The 16,664-nt window shown below is 33.8% G+C and overlaps 1 protein-coding gene across 4 annotated transcripts in view; it reads right to left on the bottom strand.

Moving 5' to 3' along the window:
• PHTF2 (putative homeodomain transcription factor 2) overlaps positions 1 to 16,664 on the bottom strand; it is a 167,577-nt gene that overhangs the window by 39,528 nt on the left and 111,385 nt on the right. For 3 of the 4 annotated variants that reach the window (XM_027838699.1, XM_027838698.1, XM_027838701.1), the window contains exons 6-9: positions 14,690 to 14,855; positions 13,487 to 13,651; positions 3,276 to 3,471; positions 746 to 901 (exon numbers count right to left, since the gene is read on the bottom strand). In XM_027838699.1, the coding sequence (XP_027694500.1) occupies positions 746 to 901; positions 3,276 to 3,471; positions 13,487 to 13,651; positions 14,690 to 14,855 (683 nt within the window). The remainder of the gene's footprint in view (positions 1 to 745; positions 902 to 3,275; positions 3,472 to 13,486; positions 13,652 to 14,689; positions 14,856 to 16,664) is intronic. The other variant, XM_027838700.1, reaches the window with a different exon arrangement.

Below are 16,664 nucleotides of genomic sequence, written 5' to 3'. Positions count from 1 at the left end.
ATTTTAAATGCTACACTTACACTTTGAAACTTATGGTATCCTGAAAAAAAGAAAAACACCTATTTTGGAGGGTCTCTGAAATCCATAAGGCTTACTTGTGCCAGGCTATATCTCTGTTCCACACATTTTTCTGATTCAATCCTTGTCTGAAATCGCCTATGTCTGCAACTTCACTAGTTTAGAAACTTCTGGAGAATGAGAGCCTCAGTGGCCAATCTTTGGTGTCTCCACACCCATGACATCAGGGATAAGCAACCAATCCAATGCACCTGAGCAAAAATTCATCCTTTTCCTATAAAACTCATGGATATTGTGAGCTGTGCTAAGTGCCCTCTATAAAATTCTATATATTGCATGTAGAATCAGTAGGAATGACAAGATGCTGATGTAACTTGCACGTGTCAAGCCCAGTCTGAAAAACTAGAAATCAAATTAAGGAAAAAAAAGAAGAAAAAAGAAAAGAAAAGCTAACACAAATGTCCAAGGAGATTGCTGCTGGCATATTTGCATTTGATATAGACAAAAGATATTCATAATGATACTAATGGAAGGAGATATTTGTTATTTTGAATTAGTAACAATGCTTTGAACAATTATAATCATTAAGAAATAAGATCAAAAATGATCAATATATAACAATTAAAAAAAACAACACTGAGATGGAAAGTTATTTCTTTTGTTATCCTATTCAAGCAAACTTAAAAAAGAAGAATAAGAGAAAATATTTTTAAAGGCCAAAACATACCTCTGTAGAATAATGCTTCTTATAATGATGTGACTTCCTATTTCGAAGGATGTTCTCAGAGGCTCTTTCTACATGGCGACGCAATGCGTATCCTGTTTCCACGCCTTCCTCACTTGATACTTCATCTGAGACATTGGTGATTATCCTTTGGTTGTCCTAAGTTGACCGATATACAAGCAGTGTTAAAAGTATATAACCATCCTGACTGGTTTTTTTAAGATGTTGGGAATAATTGTTTGAAAACAGATAATGTAAAAACTTCACAGAAAAATATTTCTCTCCAGAATGATTGACTAATGTATATGCAATTGCCTTGCATGAAAATGTTCTTTAAAAATCAGATTACATAATAACAGATGTTTTTATAAACTTTCTCAGTGCAGTACAAGACTTTTGTCAAGATATGTATTAAGCAATTATCTATTTAGCATTTGTATCTTGCCTACTTCCAGAAAGAAACTTAAGGTTGCTTATAAAATTACGTGATATAAAAATAAGACAAGAAAACAGAACTCTATAAAAAGAGTAAAAATTGTGTGAGCTAAGCTAATTACTAAAGTTGGTAACCAAATTTTGCTCTAAATTTCCTAGTAGCTAAGACAGAAAGGCAGGAAGGCAGGGAGGAAAAAAACCCACTGGATTTCATAGAAAATAATAGTTATTCATGCTTAGTGCTTCAGTTTACCTTTGCTCACAAGAACCTAATGACATAGCCATGTCTTCTTTCCATTTATGTTACTAGAAAAAAAATCTGTTTTGGTTTGTGTATTTGTTTTAAAGATCATTATTATTACTGAGTCTGCATTTCAGAAAGTAATATTTGCAGCATGATATTTGGTTTATGCTAAGGAAGTTTCTCATATGACTCTATAGAGTTTCATTAACATTTAAGCATTTTATACTCAAATGCAAAGATGACTCAAAATTCATGCATTCCTTCCTTCAGAAACATTTGCACACTCTGGTACATGGCATTGGGCTGGATATAAGACATAGAAAGGCACAGTCCATACCCTTAAGATGCTTACAATATAAAAGGGAAAATGCATGCACAGAAATAAGAATGATACAAGACAGAATGTGACAAGGGCAAATGAAAAGAAAAAAGTGTTGCAAGAAAACCTGAATAGAAAAGTGGGGGAGGGAAAAAGTAGAGAATGAAGAAAGGTTTCCCCAAGGAGGTGACACAAGTGATGAGTTTTAAAGAGAAGAATTTCAAAAAGTAGTGCTGAAGAAATGAATTAAAAGTATGAGAGATGAGCAGGACTACATTCTGAAGTGTGAAACAAGATCACAAAGTAGGTTAGAATAGAATCATAGAGGCATTTAAACCAGGCTATGGAATTTGAATTTCAGCCTTTAAGTAATAGATCATTGAAAGACTCCTAGCAGGGAATAGTTGTACATTCTAGGAATGTTATTTTGGCAACTGTACAAAGGACATATGGGAGAGAGTAAGAGACTGAGTGAAGGAAGGCAGACAAATTGGAAGTTATTACAATAGTCCAGAACATTATCTAAAGTGGTAGTAGTCTGGAACAGAGAGAAGGGCATAGATGGGAGATATATTTCAGGTTGAATCAACAATACATCAGAAAGCATTTATTCAGTGCTTACCACGTGCTAGGCACTATGCTAAGTGGAAAGGACACAAACCCAAAAGTGAAGTAATTCCTGCTCTGTAGGGGCCTACATTCTAGTGGGAGAGAAAACCTAAAAGATTTGGCCACTTTGACGAGTGACAAGAAGACTCAAAGAAACACCTATGGTTTTAAGCATATATGACTACAGGAAAGTGGTTTTATCAACAAAAATAGAAAAATTTAGGAAGTGGGATAAGTAGGGGGTAGGGGAAGGAACAACAGATAGACGGTAAGTTTAGTTTGGTTAAGATGGCCTGTGAATACAGTTTGCTCAAAGATTGAGGCCATTTATAGTTTTGGAAGTTATTTGCACAGAAGTGAAAACTGAAGCCTTGAAAATAATGATGAGATCTCTAAGGAAAAAGGGGGATGAGAAAAAAGCACCGGAATCATAGGATCCTAAGAACTAAGATGGAAGAGCCTTCAGAGGCCATCTGGCCTAAGCCTCTCATTTTACATATAATGAAAATGAGGTACACAGAGGTTAAATGTCTTATCCAAAGTCACACAAGTAGTAAGCAAAGTGGACTTGACCCCAGGTCCTTTAAATGCAGAACCAATGAATACTATTTATACTATACTAGTCATTTCATCTCTCTGAACCTGTTTCCTTATCTATGAAATGAGAATAACTTTGGCTACCTACATCATAGTATTGTTCTGAGAAAAGAATTTAGTAAAGCTTAAGGCACTATGAAAATGAAATACACCATAATCAACCTGTTTTGCCTGAGCTCTCCAATTTTAACCGAAAAAAAGTAGTTTGTGAAGGATTACAGAGTAATTAAAAGGAGCCCTCTTATGTTCACAATCCTACTGGGATCCTTAAATCATAGTATATTAGTTGAAATAATATTTCTCAATAAAACTGAATAAATCATACTTACTCTGTGCTGGTTATTGGGTGTATTCCTGACTGTTCCTGTGCTCCAGCCTGTCTCTTCTGACCTAATGACTTCACATGGAGGTTCGTGATTTTGTATTCCATCCTCACTGCTTTTAAATGTCTTTTTCCCTTCGAGGGATACATAACCATTATCTGTTTCTGTTGATTTATCAATTGAATTTTTTGTTTTCTTTGACCTAAAATAGAAAATATAGATTAAGCATAATTCATCATGTCCTAAAACCTTTGTGTCTTATTGTTTTCATAACTTTTCATCAATCACATCCAGTAGCTGATTCATTTGTAGTTATTAATACATATATATTATTTATCACCAAGAATATTAATGGCTATCCTTATTTGTGAAATGACAGTTTAAAAGTCAAAGATAACAATTTCATATACTGTAATCCTAAATAATGTGACAATTAATGTGAAAAATTGGAAGAAAAAAGGGAGTAATATTAATCTTTCACCCACTAATTCTAAAAATATCAATTGTTCTATGAAAGAATATTTCTCATCATAGGCTTTATTATTTAAAAAAGCAACTCATAGCAAAAAAAATCTAACACCAGAACATGAAATTATTTGGTATGTACATAACAGACTGACACATAAACTGGCAGTGCTTCAGTTCTATCCCTTTTGTCCTTAAGAATTACAGTGGGTGAAAGATAAAAAATGACTCCAGTACAACTTAGTAGGACTTTAAGTGTAAATACAAGATCAAACTTAATTGTGCTCAGTTCTGATCAAGTTAATGATTAAAGCATTTCATCAAAATGCAACTTAATAATGACATAAAAATACTAAGTTCCAACAAAATCTTACTCAAAGTATCAGTTTTACACGAAAGAAAAATCAAAACAAATGAAGTATCTCTAAGAAGTTCAAGAAATAGGCCTTACAAAATAACATGTAAAAGCCTTTAGAAGACATTGCATTTCTATACTGGACTCAGGCTAAAAAAGAAATAGTGAAACATGAGTCTTAGGATCTTCAATTAATCCTGCTTATTCTCTCACTTGCTAAAATTGCCAAAAATGGTGACCTATTTTTGTATTATCTGGTCTTTTTTCTTTGACTCAAAGGTACTTAAAACTCCAAATATGAAAGTCCCTACCAGCTATAAATCCTATTGTCTATCATACTTTAAAAAAAAATACATGTAAATATTTCAATGAGTCTCTGGTCTCAATGTCAGTACTTCCTCCCACCATACAAATCATAAACTATCCAAACTATGTCACTCTACTTGACTCCTGTATATGTCATCTCCTGATTTCTCCATCTCTATACTCCATGACATTATGGTGGTAACTGAGAAGACACACAGGTCATCTATTATCCCTCACCCTATGATGTGTTTACTTCCTTTTCCATTCAAAATTCTCTTTAATAAGACTTTTTACATTGCTTCTTGTGTGTTTATTTGCATCCACCATGCATCATTTCATTGTCCTTTGGGTATCCTACTATTTTGATTATGGTTTTCCATGATTTGCAGTGATACAGTATCCCTGGAAAAATACTGGTGGATTTTTAAATTTTTGTTTTTCTAGGGAGAAGCTTGGGAACATTGAAAGCAGGGATCAACTTCCCAAATTGGTTCTCCTCTAATTCTAATCCCAGTTTATTGAGCATCTATTATGGCTGTTGAAGACACACAAATACATACATGTATTATATATATAATACATACATATATACACATATACTACATATACATACATACATACATACACATACACAGACATAAGACACAGACATAGACAGAAAGACAGAGAGATAGATATAGATTTAGTATAGACAGGCCAATTCCACAGACTGTCCTTCCAACTGTGTATCACAATCTGAACACTTGGCATTTTTCATCCACTTGGCTTTTTCTGGGTGGATAATTAACATCTAATTGGGTATAATTTAGAAGGTTCTGCAAGGTTCTGTGGCTTGATGTAACCAGCACATTTTGTAGAAATATATAAACAGGCTGGAAGCTGCTACTTTCTTTTATTTAATTAGTTTTAATAAAAACAGTAACAATGGACCCAATTAAGCTAGCTTTGCAGCTATTTATGTTTAAACAAATGATGTTCAACCAATAAACTATCATAGCAAATATCTAGTTACTCCAAGATTACTCTTTGCCTATTTGTTTCCATGTACTTTTCTGTTTATATATCTATAATTACTGCATACTCTGTTCTTCTAGTTGTTTTTTCTTTTTACTTTACATAATTTCATAGTCTTTCCATATTTCTTTCTGCTCCTCATAATTGTTGATATAAATTGCATTATACCATTCTAGTAGATTAATATCTTTATTAAAACATTTCCTAAGGGCTAAACATTCAGGGTGCTTCAGTTTTTGGCAATTGCATGTAATGGTGCTACAAAAACCTTTGAGCAGTGAGTTTTTTGTGTTGTTTTCTTTTCTTTTATTCACTTTTAGGTTATACCCAAATTAGTGGATCAAAGGGAATGTTTATTTTTGCAACTTTTACTGCATTGTCAGATCACGCTCCAAAAATTCTACAAGTCTGCAATTCCATCAGAAATGAGTGTGTACCTGTTTTAATCACAACTTGTGGGTATTAAATGTTATTGTTTTAAAATTATTTTTGCCAGTTCAATGAATTTGAGGTCATACTCTAAAACTTGTTATAATGTGCATTTCTTTGATTAATGAACTTTTTTGTGTTTTTTTAAAAATATCACTGTTACTCCCATTGAACCCCATTTTTTCCAACAGCACCCTTCCTTATAACAAAGGGAAATTTAAGCGAAACAAACCAACGTCAACCATGCATTACAATATATGCAGTAGCAATTAAAAGGGGAAAGGGGCATATCTTACTATTAATGCTTTGGGAATCATAGCTATTCATTGTATTTCTATGAATTCTGTCTTTTAATGTTGACTTCCTTTGCATTATTGTGGTCACTGTGCATACTAATCTCTTGGTTCTGCTTTCTTTGCTCTTAGTTCATGTAAGACTTTCCAAGTTTCCCAGACTTTCTCATTTTTTTTAAGGTACAATAATATTCCACCATAATTATATAACACAATTTGTTCAGCCATTCCCTAATTTATGAACAGCCATCCCAACCTCATTGCCACTTTTTTGCTAGCAAAAAGTATTTCTATGAACATTCTGTTATATGAAAAATCTGTTTCCCCTTTCGAAAACTATTCATATTCTTTGATATGTGGCCTGGGAGATATTTTTATAAAATTTTAACAGCTCCTTATATATTTCAGATTTCAACTTTTTCCTATCATATTTACCACAAACATTGTTTCTAAATGTTATTTTTCTTTTGCTTATATTTTTTGTACAGATCAAATACAACTGTCTTATCCCTAATAAATTCTTCTATTTATTTAACAGAAAAAAAGTTTTCTCTTACCTATAGCTAAAAATGCTATTCCATTTTCTTGCATTTTAAAACAATTTTTATGTGTAAGTCTATCCTTTAGACAAAATTCATTCAAGTATAGAGTGTGAAATAAGTTTACATCCATTGCCTGTCAAACTGTTAGCCAAATTCCTTAAGTACATTTATTAAATTAGGAATCCTAGGTACCATGTTTTTTTTAATTTTTTATGTTTTTCAAATACTATTCTTTTGCATATATTTAGTTGAGTTTTCATATCTTTATTTTATTCCACTGATTTATTTCTCTATTTTGGTCCCAGAACCACATATTGTCTATGATAACTGCTTTGTAATGTGTTTTAAAGTCTGGGAATGCAACACTACTTTCAACAGCTTTCTTTATATATGTCCCTTCACAGTCCTACCTCTTTGTTTTTCTTTATCAACTTAATTATGTAAAGAAAACCCTTGACATTTTCATGAGTACTTCATTAAATCTGCAAATTCATTCTGGGATTATTATAATTTTTACTATGTTAATTTGATTCAATCATAAACAATTCATGTCCAATCATTCAGGTTTTTTTTTTTAATGTTGTTGACATTTTCTTCATTGCCTTCTGAGTAATAATGTCTATGCTTTTTTTTTCCCTATGCATTCAGTATACTCCCTTATTTCAAGTATCTTGAGAAAGAAATACCACTCTGAAAATTAACTGTTCTCACAAATACAAAAGACCTGTAGTTCCAATTAAAGTGCTCTTTTGTTTTAAGTAAAGAATTTCTAAAGAAAATTATTTGGGAATTGATTTCAATTAGCTTTGTCACTGACTCTAACATAACTTTGCATGTCATTGTTCTTTAACAAATGAGTATAGAAGTATAAAAAATTAATATATCTGGCTAAGGGTAATAGATATGCTTATATATTATGTAATATATTTTAAGTGCATATCTGTTACCCTTAGCCAGAAAAGTGTGTCTGTGTGCATATATGTACTATACATATATACATACATACATTATATACACACACACATACACACAAATACAGACATATACATCAGGAACCTAGATATTTAAATAATCTCTCCCATCTCCCTCTTTAAAATTAAAGTATCAGAGTGCTCATAGAAGAAAGGTAATTATGTAAATAAATATAATAATTTTGTCTTTCATACTTTTTTAAAAAAAGGAAAAAGGTGCTACACTAATGAAAATGAATTTTAAATGATTAAAGAAAATACTATTTCAATTTTTAAATAATGTATACATTAATCTCATTTTGAAAGACAAATAAAAGAATCATTTCAGAAGCAGCAAGTTCATGTTTCTTATCCACACATAAAACAAAACATCTACTTAAAGTTTTTCAAAGCTTTTAATTTTTACACACAAACAAAGAAGATGTTAGGCTTAAACCAGAGTTAACAGTATTGACGGATCAACTCGGACACTGAACCACAACTGCTTGGGTAATGATGTTAAGAAAGACTTCTGGGATAGGAAGTACACAACAAATTGAATTTGCTTTACCTCGTTCCAACCAAAAGTTTTGCCCTAAGAATATGTCCTGCATTGCCTTTCATATATCATAGGATTTGCAAAGCAATAAAATACAAGTGCAGTATCACAGCCCAAGCCTACAGTTTTCTACCTAATATGACAATCAAGTCTTAAACTGACATGAACTGGCACATTTAAGGCAGAATGCCCTTAAAATACTGAATTTTCTTTTCAGGGAGAATTGCATTTATGTCACATAGCTACTCTTGAGAAGAAATGACCTTTGGAAAAAGGTAAGGTCACTTAAATTGATTGTTTTTGGTCTTTCCACCCAACCCTATCCCCAGATACAAATTAATGTGCACAAATCATGACAGTGGGCTTATTTTTCATGTTAAAAGTTTTAACCCAGTCAGGGAAAAAAGTTTCATCAACTTCTAAAGGACATGCTGGTTCATGTAGTCCCAAACCTACTGCATGAAACAAATAAGAAAAAAAAAAAAGCTAGTAAAACATTAAGTCAGCCAATTAAAAAGTCAAGTAATGCTCTGTACTGCCATGCAGAAAATACAAGCTGTAGCTTGTAAATGTGACAGGAGTATAAAGAGCACAGGAAGCAGCAAGACCAATCTCTCAAGAATAAAGGCTATATTAGAGACTTTTGAGGGATCTGTTACATTCTCTTGTTTCTGATTAAGCCATCAAGTTGCTGGCCGTAGCTCCACTGCTACAAACTTATTATGATGACTGTGAAAGAAGGGAAAGGAAATGGGGAAGGAGAAGTGAGGACTAAGCAAGTGATGATATACAGCTATTGGAAAAAAAAAAGATACAGAAGGCACAAATACTAACATCAACTTCAGTATGTGACCCCTTGTACAGTACACGCTGCCACACTCTTGCTGATTGAGTTTCCTCTTGGAACTCTCTGTACATCTTTGGGGTTTCTTCCATGGGATTGCAGGCCCTTTCTACTTACATACTCTATATGCCTTTAAGTTCTTTTAGATCCTACTTAGCTCTAAAATTCTATTAGTTCAATCAAAGAATTCTGTAAAGTTTGAGGTTTTTGCTCTAGATCTGAAAACTATGGTGTTTTATCTAACCTCTCGAACTCCTCAAAAAAACATTTTGTCTACATTTGTTGCCTTTGTTTCATCTCCTCTCACTTACTCATTTCAAAACTTACAATGGTCTGACTTCTTACTTCATCACTTACTTGAAATTCTGCCCTTTCCAAAGTCACCAATGATTTCTGAAGTGACAGATTTGATGGCCTTTCTAAATCTCATACTTCTTAACCTCTTAGCTGCATTGGACACTACTCACCCCGCTCCAGAGACTCATGAATACTCTGTGGTCCTCTTCTTACAAGTCCGATTGCTCATCAGTCTTCTTTACTGGATCACCATTTACAATATCACTAGTCACTGAGTATTACACTAAGGCTCTGTCCTAGACTCTCTTTTCTTCTTTCTCTTTTTCTCTAACGTGGTGATCTCATCAGTTCACATGGATTTAATTATCTATCAATGCTGATGACTCCCAAATCTAAATCTCCAACCCTACACTCTTTTGCGTTCCAGCTCTACATTACCAACTATTTACTGGACATTTTAAACTGAATTCCCCTTAGATATTTCAAACAGAGAATATCCAAAACTAAGCCTTTTCCCTAAATCCACTCTTTTTTTTTTTAATTTCCCTATTTCTCTTGACAGTACCATCCTCCTTTAAGTCTCACTGGCAAGTAACTTTGGGGCCATTTTCAATTCCTTTGTCACTCCTACAAATCTCCTCAGTCCTTATCCCTTCGCCCTTTCCATCTCTCACATCTTCCCCCTTTTCTCCACTCACACTGCTACCATTTTAATTTGGACCCGCATCACCTATTGTCTAGATTTTTGCAAAGACCTCCCAAAAAGTCTCCCTTCAAAATAATTTTTCTTAATTATTAATCTATGTCACAACCTTACTTTAACTCCCTATTATTTTCATGACCAAATATGAAGTGTATATTTAGCGTATTTGCATAGATTTAGTATTTAAAGACCTTTACAACAGGTTCCCAAGAGAACCTTTCAACTCTGTGCACACTGTAATACAACCAAACCGGTCTTGCTGTTTTTCACACATAGCATGACTTTGCTATCTCTAATGCCACCTTACCTTTGTCTCTTGAAAGCCCCAGTTTCCTTCAAGAGCTCTTCACTGTCCCTGCCCCCAAAGCTGCTAGTACTTTCCTGACAAAATCACCTTTTATCTATTTTATATATGCATACCCCTAGTTAGACAGTAAGTGGGGAATGTTTTCACTATTTTTTTATATCGCAGCATCTAGCACAGTGCCTGGCACATAGTAGGTGCATACGAAATGCCTGATTAATTAACTGACCTGTATTTTTACTGGTATAGAACACACCTAATGAAGAAACCTCCTGTACCAATGCACACAGGCAACTACTCTCCAATTTATCATATTAGAGAGTTGTCTGGTGAACCAGAACAGTGACATGTATCACATAGGTGTCAGAAGTAGGTCTTAAACTCACTTCCTCACTCTGAGGACTCACTTTTTATCTACCATATTACATTTCCTCATTTTAAAGGACTTTTTGTTTTGTTTGGAAGAGTGGGAGGGATGTAGCTCAGAACTGTGATTTCATTTGTCTATGGGAACTTCCAGGGTAGAAACTCTCAGCAACTGAGAGGTTCATTAAATTACCCAGGGACACATGGTCAGAGGTAGAACTTGACCTCAGGTCTCCCTGAATACACAATTGGCCTTCTTTCCAACTGACATACTGCCTCTCACATATGGTTAAAGAAAATTCCTGGCCAGGTATGCTGACACATACCTGTAATTCCAGATACTTAGGAACCTGAAGCTGTAGGATCTCTTGAGCTCAGGAGTTCTGAGCTTCGGTGGGCTGTGCCTTTTGAGGTCTAATCCATTAGATTGTAAACTCCTTGAGAGCAAGGACTGTCTTTTCATTAATTGTAAATGTGTTGTTTATTGTAAATTGTAAAATGTAAACTTTATTCATTGTAAATGTAATTAATTATATTAATTGTACATACATTTTATTAAACATATTGTGTTAAGCACAATGAGGCACTTGATAAATGTTTATTGGACTGGATTGGTCTGCAGTAAATTCAGCATAAATATGATCAGTGTCTAGGAGTAAGAGGCCACCAGGCTGCCCAAGTGGAGGTAAACCAGTCCAGGCTGGTAATGGAATAAGTCAAAGCTACCATGATGATCAATAGTAGTATTATGCTAATGAGTAGCTCTAAAACTTCCATCCTGGAGGCAAGACAGGTGAACCTAGTCTTAAAAACAATTATTCAAATTTGTATTAATTTATTATACTGAGAACTTCAATAGTCGAGCTCTCCCATCACATCTATAGCAAATCAGCAATAAAGTTTGCTGCTATCTTCTATTTAAACAGCAGCTAATGGGCTAAATTAAGAATCATGGGATAGGGAAGGGAGGATCAAGTATATGTCAAAATATTCATTCTAACACAGAAAAATTCTAAGGCTCATACATAAGTTTAAATAGTATATTAAAATGAATTGACTTATTCTTTATAGCATCGTGCAATGAAAGAGAATAACAAACTCCATATATCTTCCTAAAGTAGGACACCTTTAGGAATAAAGATATTTCAGATTAGTGATAAAGGGGTAAGAAATCCTATAGATGTGGCATAATAGTCTAATGGCTAGGATATTTAGCGGTATAACATAAAACTTACTTTTAATAATAGGTTCTGCCACTAACCTTCGATAAAGCATTCTACAGGCTATGAAGTACTTTTTGTTATATCTTTTTATCTTTATAAAAACCTTGAAATTACTTTATTTTCCCAATTTTCCACATAGGACACTGAAGCTTAGTGAGATTAAGAGATTCATCTGTAGGTTATATGGTAGAGGTTATAGTGATAGAGGTGGGACCAGACCCCAGGTTTTCTGATTCCTAATTCAGTGAGCTTTCCACTACACCAAACTACCTCTATTTTACTTAGATCCAAGAGGGAAAAAAATAATTATCACCCATGCTTAACATGAATGTTGTCAAAGTTAACTGAATTTTCAGCAGTCTTTTAACTGCTATAACCCCATAGTGGGATACATAAATATCGTATTAGACATTACGAAAATGCAGTATGTCATAATAATATATAGTAAAGCGACAAAGTTTCTTATTAGCTTATTGAAAATAATAAGGTAAGGAGTAGATGTTGCCAGAAAATGGCCTACGTGAAAAAATATACTTCTTAGCTTTCAAAAGAATGTATTGCCCTGGAAAAATTACATATTACACATCTACACAGCAATACATTTTAAAAGAATATCAATAAAATCATGATCAAATAAGACTGGTCCAACATACAATTTAATAATGCAGGATAAATGTGATCAACAGAAGAGCACAATTAGAAAAATATAAAAAGACGATGTTAGTATAGGAGTTAACATATGAGAAAAAAGTACATATTCATTTGCATTATCCCTTTTTTTGATTTTATTTACATCTTGAATTAATTACACCAGCTATAATAAATATTTTCATCAATGCTTCTTTCTAATTTTTCAGACCTATTGTATGTGTACATTCAACAGAGTTGGAATGTTTAAGAGCTCAAAAGAAAAACTTTATGTTGGTCAGACTTCCTTGGTTAAATGTATTCCTAAATTTCACTGCAATTATATTCTCCCCTATTCTAAAGTATTAAGAATGAATGCTAAAAAATAAAAAATTAATTTTACCTCATAATTACAATGGACTTTTTTTTTTACTTCAACAGACCTGTTTATTTTAATTAAAATGGTTTAGGATCCTAAAAGCAAAGATTTGAGGGAAATAATTTTCATACAACTCAACTCTATACCAAAAAACTGAATCAATAGCCAGAATTATAGAAAAGCACAAATTTACCAGTTAATTGAATTATAAGAGTAGTACTAAGGAAGTTAACAAAAAATTCTTATTAAAAAATTATTCATCTTTTATGTTGTTTCTGAAGCATTCTATAGGCTATGAAGTGCTTTTTGTTTCTGTGATATTTATGTATCACTAAATTAATCTGTGATTTTCATTTTTCATCACCTATAGTATAACATAAAATAAAGATCAAATATATAATTTAGAAATTTAAAGCTACACACACACATATGTACAAACATATATATATGTATATATGTGTGTGTATTATATTCATATAAGTATTTTACACATACACACAACTTTTCCAGAAAAGGGATAATGCATCTCTAAGACAAACACAGCCTTAAATAAATACAAACCCTGATAAAAAGAAAGCAGCATGCCAGAGTTCTCTGAAGACAGCGCCAATACTGTAAGAAGTGCTGGTACCGTGGTTCTGCACTGTTCCTTCCTGTGTGTTATCTGTAGTACTAGAGCCATCTCCTTCCCTATGTACTTCCAAATGTGCTGCTTTTCTTAATTTCCTTCATCAGAAGAGATTAAAAGTGGAAGGTAGCTTGATAAGTGTTAATAACCACTTGCTCTATAGTGTGTTCAGCAATTTATGTAAACATAAAAGACAGGCCTTAAGACATAGTAAGATTTAGATTTACTGGTTAATATTTAATCAAAACAGCATGTAGTACATTCAAAAACCAATTTCTATTGGCACTAACATATTTGTTTCATGCTCATACTGACATATCAGTGGACATTTAGTTGTAAGGATCACACTGAACAGCTATTTACAAAAGAATGTCTTTCTTATTTGCGTGCCACTTATTTACAGATGAAGAAAGAAGACCATGCTTAGAGCTAATTATAATCTAATTTTTTTAAATGTCATTAAAATACTATGACTATATTTTATCTTTATAATGGAAATGAAGGATTGGTTTAAAATTCAAAACCTTAATACTTGAAATTTGTAAAAAATAGCAATCACTTAACAACAATGATCAAAAGAGAAATCACTTCAATTGCCCTTTAAAATGGAAGTCCAGTGTTACTGATTGGCCAATGAGACTTAATAGGCTTATTTAGGCAAAGGGAAATATTCTATTAATTCAAAATTTAATTAGCACTCAATAAACGGGATTTAAAAGAACTTTACTTAACCCATGTTTATGCTCCATCTTGTTATTGTAACTCCAAATTAGTCTTAAATAGTACGTTCTGGTAATGTTAAATATACCACAAGACTAGTCACTGTCAGCAATTCTAAGTAACTAAAAATTCTCTTGGGGAAAAAAATAAGTATAACTATTTCAAAAAATTACAAGCTATAAAATAGGGAATGTAATTTTGGAGGTCAATCTTGAAGACGTGGGCTTCACACACAAAAAGTAATTTAACAAGAAAACATTTTATTTTCTGCAGATTAAAATAGCAATAATCAAGAAACCTATAAAACATTGTGCTGTTCCTTCCTATGTGTTATCTTGTAGTTCTAGAACCAGAATCATTTTATACACACACAATCCTAATTTAATGAACAACGTTATCATTTTAGAGCACTGTACCTTCTTCTTTTGCCCCCACTGCTAAAAGTAGGCTTAGGGGTTCTGGTTGAAACAATCTGGCAATGTACAGTTCCCAGTAGCAACATTAGCCATACTGGCCCAATCACTTCAGTCAGAGGTATACTATGTGGGCCTGGAGCTGAACAGAATAATACTATTGCGGCAACTGCAAAACAGGAAAGAAAATGTTTAATTATATCCATTGATGTTTCCAAAATTTTATGCCCTTTGGGCATAGTTCCAAATTGTTCTACAGAAATGGTTGAATCGGTTCACAACTCCACCAACGGTGCATTAAAGTCTCATTTTTCCCACATCCCCTCCAACATTTGTCTTTCACCTTTTCTGTCCTATTAGTCAATCTAATAGGTATGAGGTAGTATCTCAGAACTGTTTTAATTTGCATTTCTTTAATCAATAGGGAGGTAGAGTATTTTTTTCATATGGCTATAGATAGCTTTAATTACTTCACCTGAAAACTTCATATCTTTTTATCATTACCAATTGGGGAATGGCTCTTATTTTTACAAATTTGACTCAGTTCTCTATATATTTGAGAAATGAGGCCTTTATCAAAGAAATCTGCTTCAAAATTTTTTTCACAGTTACTATTGCTAACTGTATTTCCCTCTATCCTACTCCCCCTGCTGTTTATTCTATTCTCTCTTTTCACCCTGTCCCTCCTCAAAAGTGTTTTGCTTCTGACTACCCTCACCCCTAATCTGTCTTCCTTTCTATCACACACCCTCCTTCTTTATCCCCTTTCCCTCCTACTTTCCTGTAGGGCAAGATAGATTTCTATACCCAAATGAGTGAGCATGTTATTCCCTTTTTCAGCCAATTCTGAAGAGAGTAAGGTTCACTCACTCCCCTTACCATCCCCCATCTTCCCCTCCACTGTAAAAAGTGTTTTCTTGTCCCTTTTAAGTGAGATAATTTACTCCATTCTACCTCTTCCTTTCTCCCAATACACTCTGCTCACCCTTAATTTTATTTTTTAGATATGATCTCTCCATATTCAACTCACATCTGTGACCTCTGTCTATATATACTCCTTCTAACTACCCTAATAATGAGAAAAGTCTTACAAGTTACAAACATCATCTTCCCATGTAGGAATATAAGTAGTTTAACCTTATTAAGCCCCTTATGATTTCACTTTCCAATTTACCTTTTCATGCTTCTCTTGAGTCTTGTATATGAAAGTCAAATTTTCTATTCAGTTCTGGTCTTTTCATCAAGAATGCTTGAAAGTCCTTTATCTCATTGAATATCCATTTTTTCCCCAAAGGATTATACTCAGTTTTTCTGGGTAGGTGACTCTTAGTTATAATCCTAGCTCCTTTGCCCTCTGGAATATCATATTCTAAGCCTTCTGATCCTTTAATGTAAAAGCTGCTAAATCTTGTGTAATCCTGACTGTGACTCCACAATACTTGAATTGTTTCTTTCTGGCTGCTTGTAATATTTTCTCCTTTGTTAGAAGTAAAGCTTTGCTTCCAGGGTGGAGGGCACACTGTCCCAAGTTTCAGGGGGTCTGAGTAGCTGTTTTCAGAGATACTTCTAAGGACCTGTAAGTTTTCAGTCCTTCCAAGTGGTATGATCTAAAGAGAGGTGTTTACTAGTCTCCTGGCCTACTGTCTCTGGTCTGTGAGCTACCACAAGGGCTTTTCTGTCCTGGAACTGTGAAGAGTGTCCCCCCTCCACTATAGCCATAAGCTCTATTATGCTAGTGCTCCTCTTCACCCTGGGACTGTCCCCTAGAAATGTGATCCAGATCAGAGTATGGACGAAGAAAAAGAGTTCTGCCTCAGTGCTAGCAAAAAGACCTCTGTAATCTCCTTCTGACCAGTTGTTTGACCCCCTTACTGTCTATGGGCTGAGAGCTCTGAAAGCTGCTGCTGTCAATTCAGTCACTCCCAAGGCCTGTTCCTGGTTTGCTGGGGCCAGGGACTGTGCTGGCTTGGCCTGTGCT

The sequence above is a fragment of the Vombatus ursinus genome, unplaced genomic scaffold (assembly GCF_900497805.2).
Source record: "Vombatus ursinus unplaced genomic scaffold, bare-nosed wombat genome assembly UNPS02014830.1, whole genome shotgun sequence".
Classification (NCBI taxonomy): Eukaryota; Metazoa; Chordata; class Mammalia; order Diprotodontia; family Vombatidae; genus Vombatus; species Vombatus ursinus.
Note: the sequence above shows the minus strand (reverse complement) of the source record. Positions and strands in the feature narration are given on the sequence as shown.